A 26,691-nucleotide genomic window follows, 5' to 3' on the forward strand; every position below is an offset into this window, starting at 1 on the left:
TTAATCAAACTTTAATTAAAGCTTTAAGCCTGTTAAAGGTTTAATCAAAACTTTAAGGCCGAGTTAAAACTTTAAGCCGCTTAAAAGGTTAAGTAGACTAATAGACTAACTAACTAAGGGCAAAACTATAGAGCTAAGCTAGCCGGGGTCGATCTTGCGGACAATAGGTTACTCCTCGATCTATCTAACCCTTTAAGCGAGGCGAACCTCTACTACTACACTTATAATAGCCTTTACCTATAGAAACTAGACGAGCTGTGTTTTTTGAAAAGATAAGATAAGATTAACACTTAAAGGCTGCCAAACCTAGCTAATTAGGGCTAGCGAAACTACGAATAATAAGAACAATAACCCTCGGAAACGGACAACCCTCGGAAGCGGACATTGCTAGGTCTTTTAAGAGTAGACGCAAAGAACTCGATACGACATTACTTAGAACGGAGGTAGTGCTACAATACCTCGTACGTCTACCTATTATAGTAGGGAAGACGCGCTCGTATCGTAATTAGTCGAAGGCCTTCGATTCTTATAGATATATATTACTTTATAGTTTATTGTATATAGAGATAGCGCAGTTAGAGTTGTACATTATATTATTGGAGGTAAGGTTTAACATAGTTACATAATTAGGTGGTTGAGTGTTCAATTTAGCGCGGGCTAAGCAGCTTATTAGACCTGCTAAGTTAGTAGCAATAGAGGTTAAGACTAGGACAAAGACCGGCTACGAGGGCGCGGCCTTTAGAAGGGAAGCGTATATTAGGGCTAAAGAGGTTACACGTGATAGTATATAACTAGGCCGAGTAAAGCTAGGGTCTTAATGCCTTAGGCAGGGCTTAGCGCTTAGCGTTAGGCTAACTCTCCTACCTTCCTCCCTCTCCTCCTAGCTCCTTATCGAATACTACTTATACCTACCACCACCCTATCTACCTGCTAACATACCCTTCTTACACAAATTGCCCTCTAGTCGCGGCCCTTCTCTAACCCGTAACGCGTAGAGCCTACCCTACTCGTAGCGTTAAAACCGGCTCGAGTATTACGGTATTCTAAACGCATCTCTTACTAACTCGGAGCTGCGATACCTAGCCGATAATATTAGGCAAAAGGACTACGAGCGCTAGACGGGATAGCATCGGGGGTAGATAAGAGTTATAGGAGCTTCTTCGCGGTATTATATTTACCCGCCGCGGATATTATTTCGATCGTTACGGAGTTAGTTTATCGATCTACGGTCGTAGTAGAGTAGACGCGTCTAGCTTTAATATAGTAAGCGATATTCGATTTTCGCGTATATATAGATTTTCCCCGGCGAGTAGTAGACCTAAGTTCTTTAGATTTTCGAGGTAGATAGTTTTCGTAACTGCGTAGGGCTTTACTATAGCGGATTTTGCGATTTCCGATATATAATAGTATTGTAGCTAATAGCATCTACCTACTACTACGATTATCTATATACGCGTACTAAAACCCGATAGAAACGGATTAGACTAGTAATAAAGAGTATTATATAGTCTATACGGGAGTTTATTTAATTAGTATAGGGGTTGGAAAGTTTACTTGCGGGTTTAGAAAAGTCTGCTACGGAACACGTGATTCTATATCACATGCACGAACACCCTTTGTTACTAGTCTGAGTGGAGATAGCGATGTTGAGGGTGGAGTTGAGGGTCCGTGAACGCCAAGGCTCCGAACTTCACCGAACTTCCTCCCGAGCAAGAACATCATCTACATTCTGCTCAACGCCTGATCGACAACTGTGCATATCCTTCGGGGGCTTTTAGGCCTTCTCTCAGGAAGAGGTAGAGATAGACTGCGCCGTCCCGGGATTACTTCTTGTATGTCACGACTACCATATACATCTCTAAAAATCTCAACCCCAAAGTTTTACATACAATACACATATCCATCCCATCTCCCCTCACAACCCCCAAACCAAACTCCCTCCCCCCTCACTAAAAATCAAACTTCATTCCCCATCCCTCCCTCCCCCTCCCCCTCAACCTCCAAAAACCTCTCCCCATCCCCATCTCCTTCCGTCTCCTTCGCAAAAACAAACGCCCTCCCCCCCTCCCCCCTCCCAACATCCCCAAACAACCCAAGCAACTCCTCAACACTCAAGTGTTCCCGAAGTCTAGGATTCTCCATCACCTCATCGATTTCCCTTTCCTTGCGTTCCTTCATGGCCATCATGGCCGAATCGATCGAATTCTCGACGACGAACCGCGTCATGCGCGTTTCGAATTCCTGCCCGATGCGGAAGACGCGGCAGAAGGCTTGTTGCTCGATCGCCGAGTTCCACCAGGGGTCGATGAGGATGACGCGGGAGGCCATGGTGAGGTTTAACCCCAGCCCGCCGCAGCGGAGGGATGCGAGCATGATGTTGCAGTCGCCGTGTGAGAAGGTGGAGATGGCCGCGTTGCGGGATTCGTGGGACATGGAGCCCGTGTAGGTGACGGAGCCCCAGCCTTCGGTTCGGCAGATTTTGGAGAGGATGCGGACGACCGGCATGAATTGCGTGTAGACGATGATTTTCACGCGCGGGTTTTCGGTGATCCAGTTTAAGATCTGGGCTTTGACGGCCATGGTTTTTGTCGAGGGGAGGATTTCGCCTTTCAGGCCGATCCAGTCGGCTTCTTCTTGCTTGCGTTTCTTTTTGCCGGTCGCGGTTTCGTCGTCGAAGGAAGGGGTGTGCATGGTGGAGGATTGGGGGGTTTCCGGGGGGCTGATTTTGCAGGGCTCGACGGAGGTGTATTCGGAGCCGCATTCGGAGCATGTTGCGCAGTCGCGGCCGCGGTTGGCGGCGTGGTGTTGGAGGTCGTAGAGGCATTGGAGACAGTAGATGTGGAAGCATGACGTGACGTGTGGGTTGTCCGGGTCTTGACGACAAGCGCAGCATGTCGAGCGGTCCATGATGTCTTCAAAACGGTCGCTCTTGGCTAAAGCTGTCATGTACTTGCCGAAGTTGTAGCTTTGACCGTGTTTGCCGCCAGCATCGTTTAATTCCTCGTGGTTCATGTAGTCCTTGGCGTTGATTGGGGCGGTCTCGTAAGCACTGATGACTCGAGCAGTGCCCGCAGCGCCGGCTTCTACGTTCTCCTGGTCGAGAGACTGTTGAAGCACGTTGCGGAGATGGATCAGGATATTGGCACCATCGTCAGAGTGGCTTGTATACTGAGAAAGCTTGTTGAGCTTCTCGAAGTCCTCGCGCTGGAGCAAGTCGCAGATCTAAGCAATGGTTAGCTGAGTTCAGCTCCGCGGTTCGAGCGACTTACTGTGCCCTGGACAAGGAGTATATGAGCGCAGAGCTGTCGAAGGCGCAGAAGCATGGTCCCTGTAGGTGAGGTCAGTAAACATCCTCAAAATCACCTGCAATGTCGTGCTCTTACAGATGTGGTTGTAGTGGTTGGAAAGTCCAACATTGCCCTCATTCTTCGAAATGGTGTTGATGCGCTGCACGAAGCGGTTCTTGACGATCTCATAGATCGCACGCTCGGTCTCGTTGAAGCTGAGCCAGACAACACTCTGCTTCGGTTGTGGCAGATCGAGAAGTCGAGCGCCAAAAAGAGTGTCCTGTAAAAGTCAGCACTCCATTGTCGAGACGCGAGTCTAAACGTCTGAAAACGTACCAAGTGGGTTCGTCGAATCATTATCTTTCGAAGGAAGACGGCCAATTTTCCAGTACCGTCTGGATCGTCCGGGCAGCAAAAGTTCTCCTTGAAGATCTTGAAGGAACCCGTGTGAGGCTCGCGCAAGAACTTGAAGTAAGGGTAGAATTCTGACAAGCGATTCATGATGGGCGTGCCAGAGATAGCCCAGTGATGAGTTGCCATGACAGCACGGCAGGCAAGGCTTGTATGCCCAGTATGGTTTTTGATCGCCTGAGCCTCGTCCAGCACGACACGATGAAACTTGATCTTGTGAAAGAGGCCCTTGTTGTTTTGCAGGAAGTCTTTCCACCAGGCGTCCTTCTGCTCAGCCGTTGTCAATTCCACAGGAACTGGTGCCTTGGGATAGCTCTTGCCGATCTCGTGGTAGGTGGTCAGGCAGATGTCAGCCTCCTGAATCGTCTGAATGATGCGCTCCTCGTTTCCACCAATCCGGTTACCTGCGCGATGCTGCACCCAGTTTCTGATACCGTGTCGGTGGGCATCTTTGCCCGTCCAGCAATGCTTTGCGATCTCTGCATCCCATTGCGTACACAGAGCTGGACTGGCAACAATCAAGGTGCATACAGGGCCTGTCGGAGACGGATTTCTGCCGTTAACGACATTCGCAAGCATCATGACCGTCTTGCCGAGACCCATCTCGTCTGCAAGGATGCCACCTCTGGGCTCGGTCACCTCGCCCTCACGCTTACGCATAAAGGCAGCACCGAGGACCTGATAATGCTTAAGGGTGGATTTCAAGCCTTTGAGATGCCAGTTGCCATCCTGGCTAGGAAAGCAAGCGCCCTGGCCAGTGAAGGCCTTGGTCGATTCATGCAGGTACTTCTTGTCTGCCGAGGCGATCTTGCGGTTCTCTGAAGGTACCGATGCGATCAATTGCTTCAGGGCATCATCCTTGCGGCGTTTGTTGAAGGTTGGTTGGTCTGGCTTCTCGGCATTTTGTTGAGTGTCCTTGAAAACATTCGTGCCGTAGATTGAAGTCAGGTTGGCCATAGCACGGCTACCCTTCTTTGAGCGGCTGTCCTTCTTCTTGCCACCTAGCTTGCTCTTTCGCTGAGCCTTCTGCAAAAGATCCTCGACATCCTGATCAGTATAGTCGCTACCACGCTTGCCGTGCTTAGACTTCTTGCGAGCCTTTGACTTTCGAGAGCGGAGTGACTCTTCGTCATCTTCGCCGTTGAAGAGCCCGCCAAGCTTCCGCTTGCCTTTGTCCTTGCGACGACGCGGAGCTGAATCGTCATCGTGATCATCAGAATACAGACTACTGTAAGGCTGGCTCGAGTGAGCTGGACTCATCGCACCGGACACAAAAAGGTCGCTGCTTTGATTGTCCTCGGTGTCCTCATCATCGTCGAAAAGACCCAGAGCCAACGCTTCGTCAGCCTCTTTCTTGCGTAGTCTGGACGCTTCTCGAGACTCTGCTTGGATGTACTCGATCTCCTCCTCAACATCCGTAAGCTTTGCCGCTCTTCTGCGGAAGTATCGCTCTTTGTGCTTCTTGAATTCCTCGGCAGCTGAATCAGAAGTCTGAGGCATGGCTGGCGGAGGCATAGGCGTAGAAGGAGTTTGAGTAGCGCTCGTGTCTAGCTCCATGCTATCATGGCGACTCGAGCGCTCCGGAGCAGCTCGTGGCACCACAGCTGACTGTTTCTGGCGGAAGCAATCTATGAGCTTCTGCTGCCGCTCGAGCACTTTGGTCTTGTTATCCAAGCCCTTGAGCATTGGAACGCCAAGATTGAGGCTTCTTGGCTTCTCAGGAGGTGTGTTGGACTTTGCTGGAGGCATGACCTGCTCCTGCTTGGTGGCCTCTTCTGGAGCGTCGTGGAGTTGCATGCCATCTGGCCCTTCCGTCGTAGCAATCACAACCTCGTCTCCAGCCTCGCTCTGAGGATCTTGGCCCCCGTCTGTCGGAGTGAGTGGCGGAGGGTCCGGCATGGCAGAGTTGTCGTAGTTGGCAAAGGGATCGAAAGACTCAGGGTCCTCGCTCGGCCGCTGAAAGTCGTCCATTGGGATATCGTGCTCAGCGGACGCGCGCTGCTGTGGAGAGGTTCCGTCCATTGTGCAGAGTCGTGAAAAAGGGAAGGATTGGTATGGGTATGGGTTTGTGAAAAGTGATGGGTCGTGCTAAAAATGGGTGATTCTGGCCGCTGATTGGTCAGTGATGTGTTGTGAAGGTGGTGATGGTAGTGTTGAATAAGCAGCTTGAAGGGGCTGAAGGATGGTTGGTGTTGCTTGTTGTGTGTTGTCGTGTTGAGGGTGTGGAAGAATGGAAGTTGAGGTGGTCTGATATAGTCATGTGCGGCGTGGCCAGTGAGCCGCAATGCGCGCATGTGAGGGCAGGAGCGCCGGTGATGAGGCGAGAAAGCATGTGCAACTGAGGGGTATGCACGGTCCAATCTGATATGGAAAGTGATGCCAGAGTGTTCCATCTGTACCCAGCAGCTCTGTCGTATGCTAGCTAGGCCACGCACCCCGATCGAAAGCCCGGTGCACTAGAGACCTCGAGCAGAGCGAGTGAGCTCACACGCTGTTCACATATCTCTAGCGTTCCATCTGTCCCGTCAGCTCCGTGCCGAGGTGTCAAACCGCGCACTGTGATCGAAAGCCAGCATTGCACGCGAGAAGGCCTTGGCGTGAGGCAGAGCGAGTGAGCTCACACGCTATTCACATATCTGTAGCGTTTCGTTGTCGACAGCAGCTCCGTGTCTCATGTCAGGTCACGCACACTGGCCGACAACCGGGACTGTGTCCTCGGACCCGGGGCGGCGAAGCACACAGGATATCGGTTCGTCTTTCACGATTAGCGTAAACGCTCGTCGACGATTCGGCGTTGATAGAACGGGCAGGTCTTCCAGCGAAATTCTCAAGTCGAGGAGGCAGTCATGTAAGCGTTTATAGTGAGATGAGCTGAAAAGGCCCTAAACCATCAATACTCATTTGCATTCGGGGTATCTAAAAAAGACTGCCAAGAAAGTTCCAATCGAACTCCGCGCCGCTGCTTCTCTGGATAGCTCTTTCTGTCGCAGTGTTTGTTCTGAAGAGTACGGGATTAAGATGAGGTCGTATGCCGTGCATTCTCGGCGCCGATAAATTACAGGAAATCGCGAGGGAGTGTCGTTTCGCTTAACCGGCCACATCGCCCTTGGCTGGGTAGAACCAGGCGGCGATGGCGATGATGAGGTATGTAATCATAAGGAGAACGCCTTCCAGCCAATGTGACTTGCCGTCGTTGATGAGGTAATTGACTGGAATTCGTTAGCGGAGTTGGGACTCGAGGTGGAGCGAAAAGCTTACCGAGCCAGATGCTGAGCACCAGGATGACAACCAAGAATCCATCAAAATCAAGGCTGAGCACGTTGGGCTTGCCAATTCCGAACCAGCTGAAAAGGACCATGAGCGGGAGGACGAGCAATGCAATCTGCAGCGAAGAACCAACGGCAACACCAATCGACAGGTCCATCTTGTCCTTGATAGCGACCGTGACCGCGGTGGCGTGCTCTGCTGCGTTTCCCACGATCGGGAGGAGAATCAGACCGATGAATTCGGGGGAGACGCTTTTTGCGACATCGTTGATTGCGCTGACCATGTATTCGGCACATAGAGCAATGAAGACGGTCGAGATGGCCAGTGTGACGAGAGCACCAGTGATGGAGAGATTGGGCGTCTCCTCCTCTTCTTCCTGCTCGTGCACTAGATTTTCCTGGTTGACACGTCCACCAGCGGGCGCAGCACCACTTGCAGCACCGATCATGGCGATACCCTTCATTGCCTCGCCTGCGTCTTTCTTGCCAGATGATCGCTTTGGCGTCTTCTGGCTGGGCTCGTTGTACATGTCGGTGTGGGTGCGTAGCTGGAAGAACAGGTAGCAGGCGTATACCAGCAGGAGCAGAACAGAAGTTCCTCGCGAGGTTGGGACAACGCCATTGTCGACGTTGGCGAAGATCTGGAAAGCGGTCGGGATGATCAAGCTCCCGATGGCGAGGGCCAATAACGATGCAGCGGTTTGCGCGACGGTGATGTTGAAGTGCTGTTCTTTTCTGTTGACGCCACCACAGAAGAAGCACATTCCCAAGACCAGAAGCAAATTGGAGAGCATAGATCCGATGAGCGAAGTTTGCACAATGAGAACCTTTCCCTGCGTCAGGGCGATGACGCTGACAATCAGCTCGACAGCGTTTCCGAAGGTGGCGTTGAGAAGTCCGCCAAGCACTTCGCCAATATACATGGCGAGCTCTTCGGTCGAATAAGACAGCATGGCTGCCAGGGGGATGATGGCAATGAAGTTGACGACGAAGACGGCGATCTTGTTGACGTGGGCATATTCGATGGCAATCCCGACTGGCACAGCGATGAGCAGAATGTTGATCCAGCTGAAGAAGACGGCCTTGAACTGGCTCATGAAGGGGATTTTCGGGTGTTTCTCCTTCTTCTCCTTCGACTTCTCGGTGTCGGTGTGGTGGAAGTCATGGCTATCGTCGCCCTCCTTCTTGCCCAGTGCGAAGAATGCTCGTTTCCGTTTTCGTGGCTTGCCATCTTCGTTCGCTTCTCTCGATAGCTCTCGCGATGATTCGGCTCCTATGCTGTCCGGGGCATTCTTCTCGGTCTGGTTACTACTCTGGTTCTGTTCGAACTCCTCTATGCCTTTGCTCTTGCCAGGTGAAGGATCCCATTCTGGGCCTGTCGGGAAGGTGGCGTGGTGAGCGGGGTGTGGTTGTTGAAGAGTGGCGTCGATGGAGTTCTTGTTGTCGACGGGGGATGGATCTGGCTCGCTTTGCACGTGGCGCAAGTTCAATTGTTTCTCCGGGTCTGCTTCAGGACCAGCTCCATGGCGGACTTTCGGGTTGAATCGACCGAATGGGTTGAAAGTGTGCACTCGGTCGGCTTCTTGCAAGTTGTCGTACCACTAGCAATGGTCAGCGGTGTGTCGGGGATGTTCTGTTTTGACGTTCGACCCACAGCCTGGCGTCTGGCGGCGCGTTTGATGCTGTCTGTGCGCCATGCTCCCGTTAGCAGCATGTCGCGAAGAGCGCGTCCGAGGCGGCGTCTCGGGGTATAACTCACGCATGACGGCTTCGTTCTCGCAGTGGCAGGAAAGTGGAGGTCACGGGAGGGATGCTGCTGGTGTGCCTGACTGCGCCACGACGAAGGATCGATGTCCGGAGGTCCGAGGAGGGTCGATATCAGTAGAAAGAAATGGACGCTGAGGATGTAGTGAATTCGGGATGTGTTGTGAAGGCAAGCGCAGGTGGCAGGACGTCGGCGGCGGCCAGCACAACTCCTTTTAACGGGTGCGGTGTGACTTCGCGGTGGTTCGCAGAGACTCAGAGGCGTGGCCGTGGCGCGGACTGCAATCTCGCGAACCCAATCGTCCACGTTTCCGGGCCGTGCAGATCTGAGGCGGTGCAGGACGAGGCATACTGTAGCCACAGGGCATTACTTAGCATGAACATCTCAAGCTTGGCGCCGTCATGTCATGGGCAATCCTCCAGCGCATCGCATCGCTTCGATTCCTGCTTTGTGCAGACCGCAGATCGCCCGACACGGCTAGAGAGGCACGCCTGACGTGAAAACGATGATCGGTGTAGTGCAAAAGAAGCTACAGGAGCAAAGTTGGCGAAGAAGCTTGCTGGCGACAAAGCCCACCCCCACCCCACCCCACTCCGTCCTTGGCACCACCACCATCTCACCTTACCAGTAGCAGTGGCGATACATTGTCTACATTGTCCTTGTGTGAGGCGAAGGCAGAGGCGCAAAAACACGCGTACACAGGCCCGGCCCGGCCCCGTATCAGCTTTCAAGTCGATGCATGCCGTTTTCTTCTGTTACGCTACGCCTCCGACGCACTCAATAAACACGACTTGGACAAGCCTGCCTGAAACTTGGCAGTCTTGTCATCTTGCAGCTTGTCCGGAAGCTTAATTGATCCCTGCAGCGACGAAATGCACAGCCACACCGGTACGCTTTTCCCCTTTCCACACCTTTGCGAGAGAATCGGACCTGCGATAAAACATGGAAATGGAGGATCGCGAAAATCAGGCCTCAGACTCATGCTTAGCCCGATGTAGGCGTGTGGCGCGGAAATCCCCGAAGCTGAGAGGCTCTGGGAAATTGATATTGGGGGCTGAAATCAACATGTTGATGGGACTCACACTCATCCACACCACGACGACGACCACTTGATCAGCAACGGTCTACGTGGAGACAGACCTGCGTAGCGTCCTCATGCTGAATCACGTAGCTTCAATGTATTCCGCCGCAAATTGTGCTCTCTAGCTAGCCCCGCTACTGTGCCCACAGTTCCAGCTCTAGCCCTTGAGACGAAAGGAAAGCGCGGCGTCATACCAAAACAATCTCCTCCAGCTCATCGGTCTTCTCAGGCCACAGCTCGCCGTCCATCATCATCCCAGTGGTGAATGCTGGTCCAATGAATGTATAGCATGATTTTCCCTGTCAATCTCCCAACGGGCATGCTGGCAGCGTCTCAGTGGTGGGAAATAAAAACCACTCTTAACCAGATTTGCACGACTCGAGAGGTGCTTGCATGTGAAGTCATGTGATCTGGGGAGAATCTCGTGCCGTGCCCTGAAAAGGTCCGTGCGCCACCACAAGCGTGCTCGAGACGACTCCTCGCAATCCAGCGTCGCATCTTTCGTAAACCACACTTGAGTCTTCGTCGGTCATCGACACCAGCCACCATGACTACACGCGCCCCGCGATCACTACGCGACCTCCTGCAGACACTTCCCCAAGAGCTCTACGACGAAATCTTCGAGCAGACCTTCACCGCCGACACCGGCATCCGCAAGCTCAACACAGCAACCCAAAAAAGAGTTCTATACAAGTCCTCCAGTGGCACCGTCTGGTGGCGCAAGGAATGTGTTCACTCGAACGTCGCCGTATTCCCAGCTCTTCTCCACGTCAGTCGCAGTACCCGCGCGCAATTCGCAAAGTCGTACTATAGTCAAGGCGCATTCGTCGCCGTTCACGGCCGAGAGCTAGTGCCGAAATGGGCTGAAACACTTCCGCCCGATCATAGATTACTTCTAGCGGAAATCTGTGTCGTGACGAGAAAGCATTCGGCGAAGCATGCTGCTCGCGCTCGGCGTATACAGGAGCGTTATTTACAGGACTGCAGCGAACATTTGGGGTTGGAAATCGGAGTTGTCGATGTGGTAAGCACTCCCAAGAAAATTCTGTGCTATTGATTGCTGATGTGGTACAGATTGCCACCAAGCTTGGAGTTCCGGTCAAGAAGCTTGTGGATATACTGGGACTGTAGAAGCCGGACTACGTTCGACTTCCCGATGTGTTATATGGCCTGGACGAGAGGCTGCTTTCCATGTATATTTGAAGAGGGATGCGTCAAGCCAAAGAGCTGCTTGGCGCAAGACCTGTTTTGGTTGAAGATGGAAGCGGGTCATCAAGCAGGAATGGTGACTTGAAGATTACCTGCAAGACGGCGCATATCGAATGGAGCGACGAACTGTTCCTTAGAGTGCTCGCATGGCACAGGCAGCAGGCATAAGAGTCATGCCAGAATTGATGAGAATTGATGGTTCTGAGGCGTGGATTCCAGAAGCCTAGGGCTAAGAGGAGCTTCCCAGGTCAGTTTCAATTTCCAAGGATGTGCATCGTTGCTGTCTCTCTTCGTATCTTATCATTGCATGCTCTTGGAGCGCAAATCGTAATGATGGCCTCCGACGGTGTTAGACAATCTCGCAAGCGCGCCTAAAGCTTGCCCCAGAAATTGTTCGACGAAATCTTCCAATGGACTTTTATCGCATCGCCAGGAATCCAGATATTTGCAACAACAGGACATCCTAACACCAAGTCTATCGCCACTACCATCCCTTTTCCAGCACTGCTTTACGTCTCGAAGGCATCTCGGGAATTGTTCGCAAAGTCATACTTCGGCTCTGGCGTATTCGTATTGTATGACGTGGACGAGCCAGCCGTCCGCTGCTAGCTCGGACTGGTGGCACGCGGAGCATCGATGTATGATCCAAGAGATACGGTCCGTACAGCGCTTGGTTGTAGATCCATCTCACGAACACATTGTGCGCCGGAATGTCCAGAAATATCAGAAAACACCCAGGGCTTCGAGAAATCCCGTGTCCGATCAATCATTTCCATCATTGCTGTTCCAGCGATTCAACATGTTCTCCATCTCAATGTGTTCAGAGTATCCCGCATGCCCGCCTTGTCCCATGAATTGAGCGTATTGGAGTCCGTAAGTGGTTGGCACAGTCCTGCTCCGTCTGCCCCGCCAAGCTGCCAGAATCTCGTCTCCAAGACACGATGACAGTGCGAAGAGGGCCAGCACGAAAATGGCGAAGGATATCAAGAGCACCAGAATGACGGAGAAGGTGTTCATGTTGGTGGGGAGTTGTGAAAGTAGGAGACACGCGACGAGGGGAGGGAGGGCAAGGCTCGGCCGGGTCGGATCTTTCCGCTGCCACCAGTGGACGTCATTCGCGGTGTCGCTTTTCGAACACTTCGAGTTCACTCAGCAAAAGCGCCGCGCCGCCACGACTCACGAGCTGAAGCGTGAAGAAGTCTGCTTCCTTACTCACTCTCGAACGAGCACCCGTGGCTGCCGACGTGAGACTCGTTTGCCACATGGAGAGCTTTCCCTCGCCAGCAGCCTGAACGACCATATTTCTCCTCCGCCCACGAAGGCTGAGCGAAGAATCCATTCCACCGAGGATATTGCCGACCACTGCCCAGCATGCCGCCCAAAGGAAAGCAACCGGAGCCGAAGAAGAAGAAGCCCACTGTCGAGGACAAGACGTTTGGAATGAAAAATAAAAAAGGTGGAGCCGCCCAGAAACAGATCAAGCAAATCGCCTCTTCGGCAGCGGCAGGAGGTACTGCTGAAGAAAAGAAAAAGGAAGCTGCGAAGCTACAGCGAGAGAAAGAGAAGGCGGCAGCAGAGCAAGCACGAAAGGAAGCGGCAGAACTGTTCAAGCCAGTGCAGACGCAGAAAGTGCCGTTCGGTGTTGATCCCAAGACGGTTCTCTGCCAATTCTTCAAGAAGGGCGCATGCGAGAAGGGCAAGAAATGCAAGTTTTCGCACGATCTTGACGTAGAGCGGAAGCAGGAGAAGAAGAACCTGTATCAAGACACGCGCGACGAGGAAGACGAGAAGAAGCAGAAGGATGGCATGGAGGATTGGGATGAGGAGAAGCTGCGACAGGTCGTGCTTTCCAAGCACGGAAACCCGAAGACCACGACCGACAAAGTCTGCAAATTCTTCATTGAAGCGGTCGAGAATCAGAAATATGGTTGGTTCTGGACTTGTCCCAACGGTGGGGACAAATGTATGTACAAGCACTCGCTCCCCCCAGGATTCGTGCTCAAGACCAAGGAGCAACGTGCTGCGGAGAAGGCTTTAATGGACAAGTCTCCTATGGCCACTCTTACTTTGGAAGACTTTTTAGAGTCACAACGTCTGAAGCTTACCGGAGCACTCACCCCCGTCACGCCCGAGACCTTCGCCAAGTGGAAGAAGGAGAGAATGGACAAGAAGGCTGCCGAGCAAGAAATGGCCAAGATGAAGGAGGATACCGGTCGTGCGCTGTTCGAAAAGGGTGACTGGGAGGCCAGCGACAGCGAAGACGAAGACGATGATGGCTTGTTCAACCTCGAAGCTCTGCGAAGGGAGACAGAAGCTGCGAGAGCGAAGAAGGAAGAAGAAAGACTTGCGGCTGAGCAAGGCGAGACGAATGGCATTCCGACTTTCTAAGGCATGAAATGGAGTGGTGTTGTTGCAATTTGCATGATGAGATGGCATTTGGCATGGTATACGTGCGTATGATCTCAATGAAAGTGTTGATGGCTATTGCCCGCCGCCTTGACTTCTCTGGATCATCGTCATCTCTCTCATCCTCACGAATTCTGAAAACCTAGCCTCGATCGTTTCGTCATCTTCGGCACTATACAGCGATTCCTCAGGCGTCGCTCGACAGCACCTTCGCGTTCGCTTCGAAATCGAAGCGACCCTCACGCCTGCATAGAAGATGCCGCTGTCGTTCTTCTCCGCCAATCCTTCGCGCGCCAGCCAATTCCACATCTGTGCACTCATCAGTATTTTGGATATGCTAACGCCAAGATCGAAATTGTGTACGTACTCCGGGCCGATGGCAGTGAAGCCTTAGCGGACGAAACCAGAACCATCTCCACTGATAAAACGACTCCGGTCTTTGACCGCCTACCCTGAGGGAGAGTTGTACCGAGTCCACAGCGTGGACGTGTCTCATGTGCTTGACGTGAGGTAGGGGGAGCACGTCGATGAACTTGTACGGAGTCCGGCCGTCTAGAACGAAGATCGAATTGGCGTAATAGGACTTGGCGAACTGTGCTCTCGTGGCGCGATCAACTTGTAAGAGCGACGGCGGCTTATAGTCCTTGTTGATGAGTACGACTTGCCTTGGCGGCTCAGACAAGACTCCTTCGTACACTCTGTCGAATAATTCTTGCGGCAGGCTGTAGAGGAGATCCTTGAAAGATGGTGGCTGCTGAAGGGCGGCCATCGTGACGGCGCAGGTGATGACGGGCAACTTGTTTTCTTGGACGCGGGAAAGGGTTTCATAAAGTCGTGAGCAGTTTTATCTTTACTGGCGTGGGGGCGAGGTTTGGAATGTCTCAGTCCAGCTTCGAGAAGTGGATCGCACATGACATCGCTGGCATGTGCTGGTGCTGACGGCCTAACACTTTCTAATTCTAGAAACGAATCCGCCGCGGACCAAAACGTATTCACTCTTCTCCACCCAGCCTTGTCGCGCGAGGACTCTCCACATCTGCTTCATGTCCCCTGGGCACAAACCTCCTAATGATCACGACCGAAGCAAAGGAGGCATCAACTCCGTCCTCGTAGCCGAGCCGAGCTAGGATGCCCGACTCGCAGACCCTTATAGCGAAACTCGTTCGCAGTCTTCTCCACCCAGCCGTGCTGAGCGAGATGGTTCTACAGCTTCCTTGCGGTCAGTACTTCGCAATGAATTCAAGACTTGAGAAATCATAGCGTATACGCATTAATACAGTTTCAGGTATGTCCATAAATCATGCTTCATCGTCTAGCCTGAGGGTTCTCCCTTCTTCACCACAGCTTAATCTTCTGGCTCGCCTGGCTCGCCGGGATCCTCGCTCTCCTCACCACCCTCACCATCCTCACCATCCTTACTCTCCTCGGTGCTGATCCATCCCACTGCATTCAATCGGTTGGCTCGTGCTCTCGCGGCCTTATCCGACATGAAAGTCCCACGATTTGCCAATGATCCGCCCTCGCCTCCGAAGTTACGTTTCAACTCATCAGCCAGATCCTGACACTCTGGTACTGGGCCATTCGGAACGATTGGAGCCTCCCTGTCAAGCACGGCCTGGGGACCTGCAGCAGTCTGCAGCGCGGTGCCATTGGCGAGCGCTTCCATGCGCTCCATGTGGAAGAGTTGGCGCTGTGAGAGTCCTGTAAGGGCACAAATTCGGCGCCGTCCACCTGCATTGGTAACACGAGAGCTTCTTGAAACTGCTCCGCGAAATCTGCTGGTGCGTCCACGTGACTGCATACTGCCACGACGAGATGCGGGAGTGAAGTTGGGTCCATCTTCACTCAGCTCGCTCTCTGTGTCGAAATTGCCAATGGATGATGTGGCTGGGAATCGGCGAGTTGGACCGTTCCGATACGTCCGAGTTAGAAGACTCCTGCTTCCTGTGCGAGAGAATCGTCGCTGCTCGCCCTGATCGCCTCCGCTCTGGAGAACATGAGGTCCATGCATGAAATGTTCATCGCGCTCTGGGAAGGCTGTGCCACTCTGAGCATTTGGAGGCGGCCCAGTGATGAAATTTCCGTATGGACCCACGAAGCCTTGCTGAGCCTGCTGTTGCTGAGTTCGATGCAGAGTCTGCTGCATGGCCTGCTGTTGAGTCTGATACAAAGCTTGCTGTAGGGAATCCTCTCGAGCCAGTGCGTCAACAGTCTGCTGCCAGCGTGGATCTGATCTCATCCCCTCAGGCGGGCGTGAGTCGGACATCTGCAAAGACTTCGCACTCTGGTTTGTAGTGGGTTGGGTAGCCTGGCTAGTAGTACCAGCCGTAACATCAGGACCGATTCCAAAAGGTTCGTCAACAGTGGGAGTGCCTGGGAAGAAGATATTCATGTAGTTCGGTTCTGCAGAGTTGTGCATGATTTGTTGCTGTGGCGGTGCTGAGGCATGCAGAGGTAGCGCCCAAGTCTGATCGGATAGCATGGTGTGATAATATCGAAAAGCGTCACCAGAAATCCAGAGTGCGTCGCGGTTCGAGTGGTCTTGCAGACGAACCATCTGCTCAGGTGGGCCGATAGCCAGATGAGCGAGATCCGCCGGCATGTGTCTGATCGATGGATCGACTGGCCTGGTCTTGACCACATTGAGGCTGATGAATCGGACTTGAAAGGACTGAGACATGTTTAGACTCATGGGAATTTGAGAGGACCTGTGTAGGTTGTTGTTTTCGGAGTGTTGATGAAGAGAAATTCTACTTCGAAGTGGGAGTCCTTGCCGTTATATAGGGCTGTGACGAAGACCCTCGAAGCTCATTGACGCAGGGCAGTCTCCACAGCATTCATGCATGTGACGAAATGAGTGAGTATACGCCGGTTCACTGGGTATATAGCGCTTAACTTCGATTGTTGGCTTAGCAACTAGCGCATAATTGAGTGAAGAGATGGGCCGCTGCATATGTCAGCGCATAATTAAGATTGTCTGAATAGCACAAGATTAGTGGATTTGAGTAAATGCCAGCTATTCAGGCTCACCGCTTGGAATTGTCTCAGCAAGTCGCTGCTCGGGGAGCTGAAGTCGAGTCATAGTAGACCCGCAGTCTCGCTTGACGGCTTCCCGATCTGGCTAGAGCGATGCCAAGCAATGGCTTCTGACAACCGCGAGAAGTGACATATTGGCTCTTGCTGTGGTACAGGTAATGATCGAAGCACCTGGTGACAGTGCTATAAGAAGAGGAGAAGTAATTACCGCCAGGGGATGGTTCATCCGAAATAAGTGTGCTGAAGGGAAGAAGATGTATACAGCAAAAGTTTGCTTTTGCTTGGACGACCGTGATACAGTCTTGTCCCATACTGCATCTACAACTCGGGACGGCGGAACAGTTGTTGCCGTCTTAGTCTACTAGACAAAGCGACGAGCCTTTGAAACACGGTTTGTTATACATCGTCAAAGAGCCATTGTGAAAGCGCGCAAGAATGCTCCCTTTGGGAGCTTTTGCACCACGAAGCAAATCACCATTAACAAACCACAGGACGTTGCACAATCCATCATATTAAAACCAAATACACCAATGATGGTCCATGGACGTTGTCTAGAGGCAATAGTGCAAGCGCACGTCGACGCTGTATCTCTTCTGCCGCATCTTCGTCACACAATTGCAGGAAAGCAAGGAAGCTATCACTGTTGTACGATAGAGTTGTATAAGCTACTTCTAACTTAGGGTTAGAAGCGGCGTCGCTTTTTACAACAATCACCTCTGTATATACATCTCCCAGTATATTATACCGACCATTCAAAGCAGCTGTATGGTGTTGATGTCATGCGTGAATACAACTAAGTATCTTGGAAGACATCGACATCCCTTGGGTGGCCAAGCAACTGGACAACAAGAGCGCGGAGCGTTCCTTCCGACATGGAGTGAATCACTGCTTTCACGCGATTTAAAATGCACATGACAGACCTGTCAGGTGCTTCGAAGTGAACATGAATGGGTCCGTGGACTTTAATAGACACTTCAGTGAAGCACTCCTATTGTCACAAGCCAATTCTTGGCGCCGCTGTAACAGAAAAGTGGGACGGCATTGAGACAACTGAGTCTGTGCGTCTTGCCTTCCAAGTTCGAATATTATTTCAAGACGCATCAGCTTCTAATTCTTCCATAACATCCTTTGCATCGACCGAGACCATAGACCAAGCTTCGCATACATACTGCCTACACAGCAAGTTTGTAGCACTGCTAAGCATGAGTAGCGACTAACAGTTCCACAGTGCCATGGCAGAAGAACATTCCAAGAGGGTTGAAGAAGACCTGAAGCTCTGGCATCATCCATCCATCGCCTTCAGCATTAGATTCACCCCAGCACAACACCCATCCCTCAGCCATCCCCTTGTCGGCCATGCCTTAGACTTCCCAGCGGACCTCGCCGTCCGTTTGCCAGACAACCCATACGACGGCGGGGCGCAATGGATTCCTCGCGATGCTCTGCTCTACGCCGAAGAGCAATTCGCTCGTGGAGCAGAAGGCGCGGAACCGCTGCCAGAACTGCATTCAGCGGCTCCTCCGATGGCTGAGATACTGGCTGATGCGCGTACCCGACCAGTCTTCTGGGTTGACTATGGTAATGGGTTTCCCAGATCTCAGCAGACATCTTCGACAACATCTGGATCACAATCAGCGTCGAGGGCCAACCAGCCTATTGATCATGCAACCAATCTGCCCACTCGATTCACGCAAAATGGCTCGGCTTACTCACTTGATGCTCTGGGCTGGACATCTGCGACCCAGCAACCAGCGGAAAACGTCCAAAATACTCAGCATGTTTCAGGCGAGGGCTATCGGGCTCCACCAGGATATCCTATCAACTATACCTTGAGGTCTGGCCAAGAGCAAACCCAGCCAGATAGCGCCTGGCCGCTGAGAACTGACTTTGGGTATACTGCCAGTGAGTGTGCGTACACTTCACCTGGACAGCTGCCACTGCCATTCACTCAAGCAGACATAGGATTACAAGGACATTACGGACTCTCAAACAGTCTGCCAGTAGCCAATAATGGTCGAGCTCGTGGCGGTGATATTCCCAGGTATATGCGTTCTGCTCCTCACGCTTTCAATCTCGACGAAGAAGACGACTGGGAGCCACAAATGCCCACCCCAACTCCAGCACCGCATGATAAGCGAGGCAGTGGTAAAGGCAACTCCAGTGGCACTAAAACATCTCGAGGGCGAGTGACCAAGACTCGCCAAGGTAGCGCACGAGGCGCTAAACAGAAGCGCGGTCCAAGATCTTCTGCTCGAGGCAAGGATCGCTACGATGAGTTCGTGGAAAAGCATCGAAAGCGGCTGGAGAATGGCACGGCCGACCAGATTGCGAGAGAGCCTCAGGAAGCTCTGGACCGGATTGCACCAATTGCCCCAAATGGGCCAGTTCCAAGGACCTCAACGGAGCTGAATAACTTCCTCGAGAACTTCTGGAGTCGTGGAGGTCTTGCTATTGCTATGGCGGCCGGAGCTACCACGACAAGCACTGCGGCCGAAAACTCGATTGGCGGAAACTCCTTGAGTGACAGAGCCGCCAGCGACGGTGTCTACGATGAGGGTGACGTTTTCGACGACGACGACGGAGAGTTCGATGACGAATTTCCAGCGGAAGAGGACGAGGACGCTCCTGGAGAGTTCTTCGATGAGGACAGATACGAGTAAGCAGAGAAGCTGGGCTTGGCTCGGAATCATCCAGAAGTTGGACTAAGGCGCTTCACATGAATTAAGAGCACTGCATTCCAATGTGATATACTTTGAGCGTTGTATAGTTCTCTCAAGATTCAAGTCACGAAGCGTCTGCTCCTCTCTAAAGTTTTAAGTTGGTGAGGAGTCTCTCTGTCCCGATCTCGCAGCATCGGATAGGCTCCAAGCGGTCACCGTTTCGATCAATTCCTGATATACCAAGGTAGTTATAGAAGAGCTGGTTGGTGAGACTGTGAATTGTCTCAATAATATCGTTGTTTCCCAGCATTAGCTCGCATCGTACAACTGAATTGAGCAATTGATATAGCGGTTAACGATTTCCATGGTTCAATTGAATTCTGGAACAAGCCCTATTCGATACGACGTGGAGGTTATGTAGTATCTATCTTGAATTCAAAATCGTTTGAAACTCATGGGCCATCAGTTTTGCTAAGTTTCCACGGTCAGACTCATAGCTATACACGATCAGGCTATGGTTGCGAGAAAACTCGAAGTGACAATACAAGATCATCAGCACAAATTCTCCGGGGGTTTGAAATATCTTTGAAGCTCTTCGGATGTAATGACTGTCTCGCAAATGACCTACCAGGCATATGAAATACTGACAGATGTCTAGGTCAGAGCTGACGCACAGCAATCAGGCTGTGAGAAGATGGATCCTTCACGCCAGGCAAGACACGTTATCCACTTCGTTGAGCTTCGCAAGAGCCCAGAGTAGCGTGATCCAGGCAATGATAGCTGTGGCATCTGTGCTTTGCAGAGTTGCAAAGCGATAAGAGAGCTGTGAGAGATTCGCTCGCCCATCTTTGCCGGGACTGTGCTAGCAAAGCTCTCCAGCTATGCCCCCTTCAAGCAAGCAAAGGCTTGGTCGGACCTACCGATGCTATATCAATGATATGAGATTTTTGGAGTGTAGTGGACGCCTTGAGAGAAGTGGAGTCCACCTAAGGTCCTGAGAAATCGCAGGTCTCTGAGTAGAGCTTTGTACTCAGCATTCAATTCGTCAGACGTATTCGGCTTTTAAAGCATCTGTCACTGAGCACTGAGGGATTATCGTGAGTGAGCAACGGTATATCAGGAGAAGGCTCTTCAGAATGAAATTCCGCTCTCATGAATGCTGCTCGGTACTTGCGCGTACCTTCGTTCGACGTTTTAAAAGCCAAGGGTTGCAGGAACGGGAGCCGACAAGGCTGTTAAGTGCTTGGTTGAACAACCTCACCAATTCTATTCTCAGGGGTTCCTAACTTTCAAGCCATGCATATCATGATCAAACACTTGCATGAGGTTTCATGTAATGGAGATAGTCCTATGTGACAGCTACGTTGATATCGATCAAACTTCACCGTGGCAATACTTCTCGGTAATAGGGGTTAGCTGCTGAAGAATCCGTGCTGGTGTCTTCTTCAGAACCAGCGCGGCGTTCTATGGCTGCGATAGTGGTGTGAAAAATAGCAAAACACACAAATGCTGCAATGTTCTCCGGATGTAGCTTTACGCTAAGCGATTAATAAGTCAGCTCTTCGTTGTCGTGATGGCGTTCAAGCCAAGAACTGTTCCAAGAGTCGTGCAGTATGAAGCACTGCATGAATAGAGTAAGTTCTGTCCCGGGATAGTTCTTGTCGTACTTCTAACAGTCCTGAAGCTGAGAGGTTGCCTGCCTTGGATATGCATCGCTCGCTTGAAGAGACTAATCAGCAGAGCTATGCTACTGATGCCAAGAGGAACGTGGCTGTCGTTGCATCTGATGCACGAGGAGTTGACCTGAGCCATTGTTTCGAAGAGACTCTTCTTTGTCGTCTCTTTTCATTACATGCCTTTGTGGCGGACCGAGGTCAGTATGTGCAGCAATGGCTGACTTGGCTCTGCCATCGCAAGACCGCAGGTATCGTCTTGGTCCATTTCCATATCGATGCCAGGGGTCGTCTGGAACAGCTGCATATGCTGCCCAGTACTTCTGAGACTGCTCAAAGAAGGGCAGCAAACATTTCTGCTTCTTGTGACCGACAACTCCAGTTTGCCTCATAGCTTCTTTGAGAGTTTGGAAGACCTAGATATGTGTCGGGGTAGCTCTAACCTTGCCAATTTCTTAAATCTCCTTCAATTCCTCAGAACCCTCTCCATCAATACCGCTGGTTGATCGTGTACTTTCGTGCTTACTCAATGTATATATTCGACGATAGCCTTGTATTACCTCTTGAGACACCAGATGCATTCATTCGACCAAGGCCTAGCATGTCGTCTGGCCGAAAATGCATGCTTGGGCGGCTGTCACAAGCAGTTCTTGGCATTGCCAAGACTTTCCGAGTGAAAGTGAATGATGACTTAAGCGGTTGCCTGTGGATTTTCGAGCTTCCGCACCCTCGACTTCTTCAAAGCGCGCTTTCGACATATCTTGTTCTTATACACAGTCGCCAGCCCGTCCAAACTGCAGCCATACTCTTCGCCCTGCAACAACGCAATCAGGATGACGCGCCGACCAGAAGCACACAGGACCGCTGAGGAGAACTCGAGCCAGGAACAGAATGCAGAGGTCACTCCTGCTCAGGGAGTCGCTCAAGTCGGCGATCCATACGCGACAAGATACACGCCCGAGGAAGACTACACGCTTTTCTACGGCAGGATCTTCCTGACCGAGCTGCGCACGACTCCGCCCGCGGATGCACACCTGTCACGGCCGCCGCAGGAGCACGCCCACCTGCTAAGATTCCCTGTGGATCAAGCGGTACGCCTTTTCGACGATGCAGACGGAAACGCCAGATGGATTTCCGAAGACGCCCTCTACTCGCACGAGCGAGTCATTCAGCAAGATCACGTTCGCCTCCACCCGGCCGCCGACCCAATTGACACTATCCTGCGGCGTGTAGAGTTGGCACGAGATGCTGGAGCCCAGCCTCATCTCGAAGGTGTCTCCTCATACCTTCGCGATGCCCCGGCGTTGCGACGACCAACCATCGAGTGGCTCCTTGCCGAGTTGGAAAACGACTCAGCTGGCGGTGAGATGTTTGGGGATCTTGAGGATGACAATGCCGATTCAGATATCAATCTGCACTTTGGCTTCACGGCGAATCGACTACCAAACTCACTTAGAAGTCTGGTGACTGAGGATCCCGAAGCTTATGGTGTTGGCTCGATTGCAGATCCAATGAGAGAAGGCCGTGGTACGATCCACCGTACCAACAGGCAGAATGCACACTCAGCAGCAACAGAGGCGATGCCTCTGATTCCATCCCACACGACAGCAAGTCGCCCATCACTGCTATCAGCGCCAATCAATCCGACTCCATTGAGGCAAGTCTCCAACGCCAACGACGTTGGATTGAGTACATCAAGCATGCATTCTGCTAGCGGAAGCGAACGCGTGCGAAGTGGCCGTGTGAGCAAGCCGGACACTATCCGTCAGTCCTCCTCTGGCACTTCTCCACGTCGAGCAGCTCAGACACACCAAAGCTCTATCAACTCTACACCACTTGCTCCAAGCACCACAGGACAGACACCATCTCAATCGAGAATTGGCGATGTCTACCCGGAACCAGGAGCTCAGGCCGATGAGAGCAGACAGACTCCAAGACGAGGAGGCAGATTGAATGATGTGACGGACCCGAATTTCGAGGCGATTGTTTACGAGAGCGAGCCGGAGCAGTGAGCTGGAAAATTGGTATCGGAGGTGGTTTTTTGGCTTTAGAAGCGCGAGTGAGCATTAGCGTTGCATATATTGGAGGCGGTAATGACTCGCCTACTATGAACTGTTTTGCGTTCTGGTTATTGTATGATTAAGGGCTTGGATTGATCGTGCATAGCGTTAGACTCTCGACTCAAGAGATTAATTTCCGTTGACCATGATGGTCTTCGGCATTGAAGTGAGCTTCGAGACTGTGAGATTTCCAGTCATTATTCGTTTCCTTCGGGGCTCGTTGTAGTTTGCCGACAGGGACATGTATGTTCTACTCGTGTCTCAAATTCAGTCTCAAATTCCCAAACAACTCGTCCTACCTACCTAGATCTCCCGTCCCGTCCCAATGCAATCCTTGTCCATCTTATGCCTTTCAATGCTCAGCCTTCAACGCCGTACAGCGAATTTCAAACCCCCCAATTTCTTGCCTAGGACCAGCTCAAGACCCCCTACCCTTCTTCCATCTTCACATCGCCCTGTCCAGCAAAGTCGATATCAGCATTGGAGTTCGGGGTAGCAGCAACCATCGTATCCGGCGTCGCAACATCCTCATTCGGCGTAAACACCGTCGCAAAATCCGGAAGTGGAATCTGCTCCCCCAACAACTCAGTCCTCCTCTCCCCTCTCCCCTTAGTCGCAACACTATTCTTCTTCCTAATCTCAACCTTCCCCTTCCCCTTCCTCTCATCCTGCCTCCCCATACTGAGATCCAAAGTCTTCTTATCCAGCGCCTTCTTAGAATTAACCCTACAATTCTCCTGCTTCCTCTGTAAAAACCGGTTCGGACTTCTCACGTAGTCTTTGACATTGAGTCCCGAGAGAATATCGTGGGCGATGTATTTGTCGTTCAAGGCTCCGTAAATGACTCTCTCCAAACGTTCGGAGCAAAGCATGCCCCCTTCGATTTTATACCCTTGTTTATAACTCGTGCGATTGAGGACGGAAGCGGGAAGACCGAATTCATGAATGTCGAGTACTTCTTGAAGACACACGAGGATCCTAGCTTCGGCGACAATGGGGTTGGATTTTAGGGCGTTGAGGATGCTGGTTAAGGTGTTGGATTGGTGGTCGAAGTAGTATTGGCGTGCGAAGTCAGAGGTGAGGAGTTTTGGGGCTGAGGTTGGGATTTGTTGGATTGCGGAGAGGAGACGGGAGGCGTAGGTGTGGAAGATGTTGGGGGTCTTGATTTGTTGCCAGTCGTCGTTTGGGATGTTGAGGGACAGGATTGGGTCGGTTTGCTGGGGTTGGAGGGCGGATTGGGCTTCGGCAAAGGACTTGAAGTAGCCGGTGTATGCGATTTGATCGGGAGGAACAGGTGTGGTGGGTAGTGGTTGCGGTGTTGAAGCATACTGCAGTGGTGATGTAAACATGGGAGCTGCCAGACTCGGCGGCTGCTGACCAAAGCTGTAGGGGTTCAACCTGACTGGTCCTAACGGTTGCATCAAGTTTTCTTCGCTTTGAGTGGGAGGAGCGTAAGCATCCCGAACCTCCTCAGCGGGCATATCACCCGTTCGGACTGGGGTAGGTGTGGCAATCATGCCTTGAGTGTCTCCGTACGATTGCACGCCAATATATGCATGGTTTGGGATCTGTGCTGGGTGTTGTTGTTGCAGAGGGCAGTCGGCGGCATGTGGTCCAAGGCGTGGCTCGTTGCAAAAGAGACAGTAGTCTAGGTTCCATGGAATACCATGCTCGTCCAATGCGTTCGCGGCCTCGAGCAAGTCTGGGTCGACCTGGTCGAAGTTGTAGTTGGAAGTGTTGTCGAAACCTTGACCAGACATGATGTCCAAGATTTGCTGCTTTTGGTTGGATTTCTGAATTCTTCTCGGTGTTTATCGGGTTACTCGGGATGTTCTGAGATCTGTGGTATTGGTCTATCTTCCCGAGTTGCTTTTAGCTATGTATGGAGATGATCTTGCCTTGGGCAGGGGAATCGAGCTTCTTATAGACTTCCTGGACGTGGAAGGCATTTCTGTTCACCTCGAGTGTTAGGTGGTGAGGGCCAAGTGAAAGCTTCGCTGTTTCGTAAACAAGGCTATTGTTCACGAGTGAGTAAAGACGCATGAAACGAGACAAAGCCGCAGAAACACAGAGACGGTATGAGGCTGTTACTCGACAGCCGAATGTCTTAGGGTGAGACAAAGCCTCATCGAGGTAGCATGCTGTGGCCAAGGCTGTGCGGGAGGACATCCGGGGAAAGACCTTCGAGCACGAACGTTCGTTCTTGAAATGTCTATGCCAGAAACGCAGCCTCGTCGAAGCAAGACACGAGAGATCTATCCGGAATGAACCCGAGTAGTCCGTTAGTGCTGTTACCAGTATCCATACAAAAGAGTTGTAGGTCTTCGGGAAAGAGAACACTTACACCTGCATGTAGTTCATAGCCGTGTCGTTTCCAGTTGCTCGAAATCAGAGCTGCTTACGCCAGAGCTAGAGCGCCGATGATGCTTAGTACTGCTCGTGAGCTTCGCGACCATATCTTTGAGATCATCATTTTCGAAGTTCTCTGGGAGCTCCACAGCGCATATTGGGACGGGCAAGATCCTCCGGAGCGGCCGGCTGGTAGTTGTGCATATCCTGCATTCGATGTAACATAAATCCAAGATCAGTTGCACAAGAATCCCATTGAATCCTACTTAGATCACAAAACATCACTTCTTCGTAGGAACCCCCCCCCCCCCCCCCCCCCAACTCCTCACCCACCAACTCCTCAAAATTCCCCTCTCACGCCTGCGGAAGCTGATCCATCGAAACCCCCCTATACAAATCCGAAGCCGCCAACATCTGCGGAAGAATCGGGGGCGAAATCTCCACACCTCCAACTTGAGTGGGAATCGTTGCAAAAGCTTGGATTTTCTGCATCAAGCAGTCCGCAAGGTCATAGAACAAGTAGACGTCGGCATAGAACGTGACTGGGATCGCGACACTGTGCAGCACACCGAGAGTAACGTTGGTGTGAATGATGGTTGTGCCGTTGTTGTAGTCTGTGTACAGACCGGTGACTCGTGAGAAGAGCTGGCGGGTGCCCAGAGCGAAGTCGTAGGTTGTTGTTCGGTCTATGGCGACGGGGATTGCGGGACCGCCGTTGGGGTTGCTAGGTAGGTATGTTATTCTAGCTCAGGATCGAAAAGTGTCTGTCGTTGGGATATGTGGACTTACATGTAGGTATGGCAATCGTCTTTCAATGGCAATCTCTGGAATGCCTCTGCAGACTCTCCCGGTTCTACGAGATTGTAGGCGAAGATGATTTGCTTTGCTCCTCGGAGACGATAGTCGCTGGTGCATTGACCTGGACCGGTGCCATTGGGCAAATATGGTCCGGAGATGGGACCATAGTCGACGGGATCACCGCTTTGGGGAAGGGCAGTCGCGAGAGATGTGGCAGCGAATGCCAATGTGAGAAGCTTGGTGAACATTTTGCCTGCGTTTGAGAGTGGCGATAGAATAGATGCTGTGAAGTCCGAGTGAGGTCCCAGGAGCTGTAGTCGGAGATTTCGAAGGCTTCCTATATGTGCCATTCCCGCTTTAGCCGTTGCCAGAGCACATCTCCATCTCTTGGAGCCTCTAGTATCGAAATGTCCAAAGCCCTTCTTGCACGTGGTTTGCCCTCGCAAAGAAGAGGCTCTTAGACGACTGCGGGTCGCTGCATTAAAACCCTTAAGTTGACCTACATAGGCGGAGAAGCGATAATCTTAACGATCCGTAGCTGTCCGTATATTTACTATCCTCGGCTTTCGCGATGCCTTATCGCATTAGCGCTAAGGAGAGTCGCACTCTAAAAGCGCTATCGGCGCGACACTTGCTCGTCTGTAATTAGGTTACCTAGATTGTTATTATAAAGTGCGAAATGTCGTACTA

The 26,691-nt window shown here is 51.8% G+C and overlaps 9 protein-coding genes across 9 annotated transcripts; 3 read left to right on the top strand and 6 right to left on the bottom strand.

The window, feature by feature from the left end:
- Positions 1-1,956: 1,956 nt before the first annotated feature.
- MYCFIDRAFT_78429 (uncharacterized protein) lies at positions 1,957-5,720 on the bottom strand (the record flags this gene model as incomplete). Its single annotated transcript, XM_007932622.1, has 4 exons — positions 1,957-3,204; positions 3,270-3,328; positions 3,384-3,567; positions 3,624-5,720. The coding sequence occupies 4 exons, from the start codon at positions 5,718-5,720 to the stop codon at positions 1,957-1,959; spliced, it is 3,588 nt and encodes a 1,195-aa protein (XP_007930813.1).
- Positions 5,721-6,582: 862 nt separating this feature from the next.
- Positions 6,583-10,621, bottom strand: MYCFIDRAFT_216745 (uncharacterized protein). The gene is made up of 6 exons (XM_007932835.1): positions 10,005-10,621; positions 9,870-9,887; positions 9,641-9,659; positions 8,724-9,079; positions 6,957-8,565; positions 6,583-6,907 (listed from the first exon to the last, which is right to left on the bottom strand). The coding sequence occupies exons 1-6, from the start codon at positions 10,062-10,064 to the stop codon at positions 6,786-6,788; spliced, it is 2,184 nt and encodes a 727-aa protein (XP_007931026.1). The 5' UTR covers positions 10,065-10,621; the 3' UTR covers positions 6,583-6,785.
- A 1,769-nt stretch (positions 10,622-12,390) lies between these two features.
- MYCFIDRAFT_157487 (uncharacterized protein) lies at positions 12,391-14,405 on the top strand (the record flags this gene model as incomplete). Its single annotated transcript, XM_007932836.1, has 1 exon — positions 12,391-14,405. The coding sequence occupies one exon, from the start codon at positions 12,391-12,393 to the stop codon at positions 13,405-13,407; it is 1,017 nt and encodes a 338-aa protein (XP_007931027.1). The 3' UTR covers positions 13,408-14,405.
- On the bottom strand, positions 13,068-14,734 carry MYCFIDRAFT_209059 (uncharacterized protein; the record flags this gene model as incomplete). The annotated part of the gene is made up of 8 exons (XM_007932837.1): positions 13,068-13,480; positions 13,521-13,791; positions 13,825-13,872; positions 13,904-14,090; positions 14,123-14,344; positions 14,422-14,548; positions 14,605-14,651; positions 14,703-14,734. 8 exons carry the CDS (start codon positions 14,732-14,734, stop codon positions 13,404-13,406), a joined length of 1,011 nt encoding a protein of 336 aa, XP_007931028.1. The 3' UTR covers positions 13,068-13,403.
- Positions 14,735-14,770: 36 nt separating this feature from the next.
- On the bottom strand, positions 14,771-16,117 carry MYCFIDRAFT_178845 (uncharacterized protein; the record flags this gene model as incomplete). The annotated part of the gene is made up of 1 exon (XM_007932838.1): positions 14,771-16,117. The coding sequence occupies one exon, from the start codon at positions 16,115-16,117 to the stop codon at positions 14,771-14,773; it is 1,347 nt and encodes a 448-aa protein (XP_007931029.1).
- Positions 16,118-16,162: 45 nt separating this feature from the next.
- On the top strand, positions 16,163-19,452 carry MYCFIDRAFT_178846 (uncharacterized protein; the record flags this gene model as incomplete). The annotated part of the gene is made up of 19 exons (XM_007932839.1): positions 16,163-16,185; positions 16,233-16,305; positions 16,365-16,380; positions 16,422-16,519; positions 16,551-16,635; positions 16,676-16,805; positions 16,874-17,007; positions 17,032-17,067; positions 17,096-17,106; positions 17,148-17,244; positions 17,271-17,338; positions 17,389-17,416; positions 17,440-17,648; positions 17,682-19,093; positions 19,119-19,157; positions 19,188-19,254; positions 19,288-19,332; positions 19,366-19,395; positions 19,435-19,452. 19 exons carry the CDS (start codon positions 16,163-16,165, stop codon positions 19,450-19,452), a joined length of 2,619 nt encoding a protein of 872 aa, XP_007931030.1.
- Positions 19,453-19,490: 38 nt separating this feature from the next.
- Positions 19,491-19,967, bottom strand: MYCFIDRAFT_178847 (uncharacterized protein; the record flags this gene model as incomplete). Its single annotated transcript, XM_007932840.1, has 4 exons — positions 19,491-19,545; positions 19,574-19,633; positions 19,662-19,764; positions 19,796-19,967. The coding sequence occupies 4 exons, from the start codon at positions 19,965-19,967 to the stop codon at positions 19,491-19,493; spliced, it is 390 nt and encodes a 129-aa protein (XP_007931031.1).
- Positions 19,968-21,627: 1,660 nt separating this feature from the next.
- On the top strand, positions 21,628-22,806 carry MYCFIDRAFT_78435 (uncharacterized protein; the record flags this gene model as incomplete). The annotated part of the gene is made up of 1 exon (XM_007932626.1): positions 21,628-22,806. The coding sequence occupies one exon, from the start codon at positions 21,628-21,630 to the stop codon at positions 22,804-22,806; it is 1,179 nt and encodes a 392-aa protein (XP_007930817.1).
- A 127-nt stretch (positions 22,807-22,933) lies between these two features.
- MYCFIDRAFT_178849 (uncharacterized protein) lies at positions 22,934-26,482 on the bottom strand (the record flags this gene model as incomplete). The annotated part of the gene is made up of 17 exons (XM_007932841.1): positions 22,934-22,969; positions 22,999-23,114; positions 23,158-23,196; positions 23,226-23,271; positions 23,304-24,647; positions 24,678-24,707; positions 24,784-24,846; positions 24,880-25,007; positions 25,046-25,084; positions 25,150-25,251; positions 25,289-25,465; positions 25,489-25,527; positions 25,562-25,572; positions 25,616-25,949; positions 25,989-26,011; positions 26,047-26,423; positions 26,468-26,482. The coding sequence occupies 17 exons, from the start codon at positions 26,480-26,482 to the stop codon at positions 22,934-22,936; spliced, it is 2,919 nt and encodes a 972-aa protein (XP_007931032.1).
- Positions 26,483-26,691: the final 209 nt, after the last annotated feature.

The sequence above is a fragment of the Pseudocercospora fijiensis genome, assembly GCF_000340215.1.
Source record: "Pseudocercospora fijiensis CIRAD86 unplaced genomic scaffold MYCFIscaffold_9, whole genome shotgun sequence".
Taxonomy (NCBI): Eukaryota; Fungi; Ascomycota; class Dothideomycetes; order Mycosphaerellales; family Mycosphaerellaceae; genus Pseudocercospora; species Pseudocercospora fijiensis.

Excerpts from the sequence above, each read along its gene's own strand:
- MYCFIDRAFT_216745 (XM_007932835.1), bottom strand. The coding sequence starts at position 10,064 with ATGATGATGGACGGCGAGCTGTGGCCTGAGAAGACCGATGAGCTGGAG. Across the intron at positions 8,566-8,723 it reads CGAGAACGAAGCCGTCATGC|TGGTACGACAACTTGCAAGA; the intron begins GTGAGTTATACC and ends GACCATTGCTAG. Across the intron at positions 6,908-6,956 it reads GGTGCTCAGCATCTGGCTCG|TCAATTACCTCATCAACGAC; the intron begins GTAAGCTTTTCG and ends AACGAATTCCAG.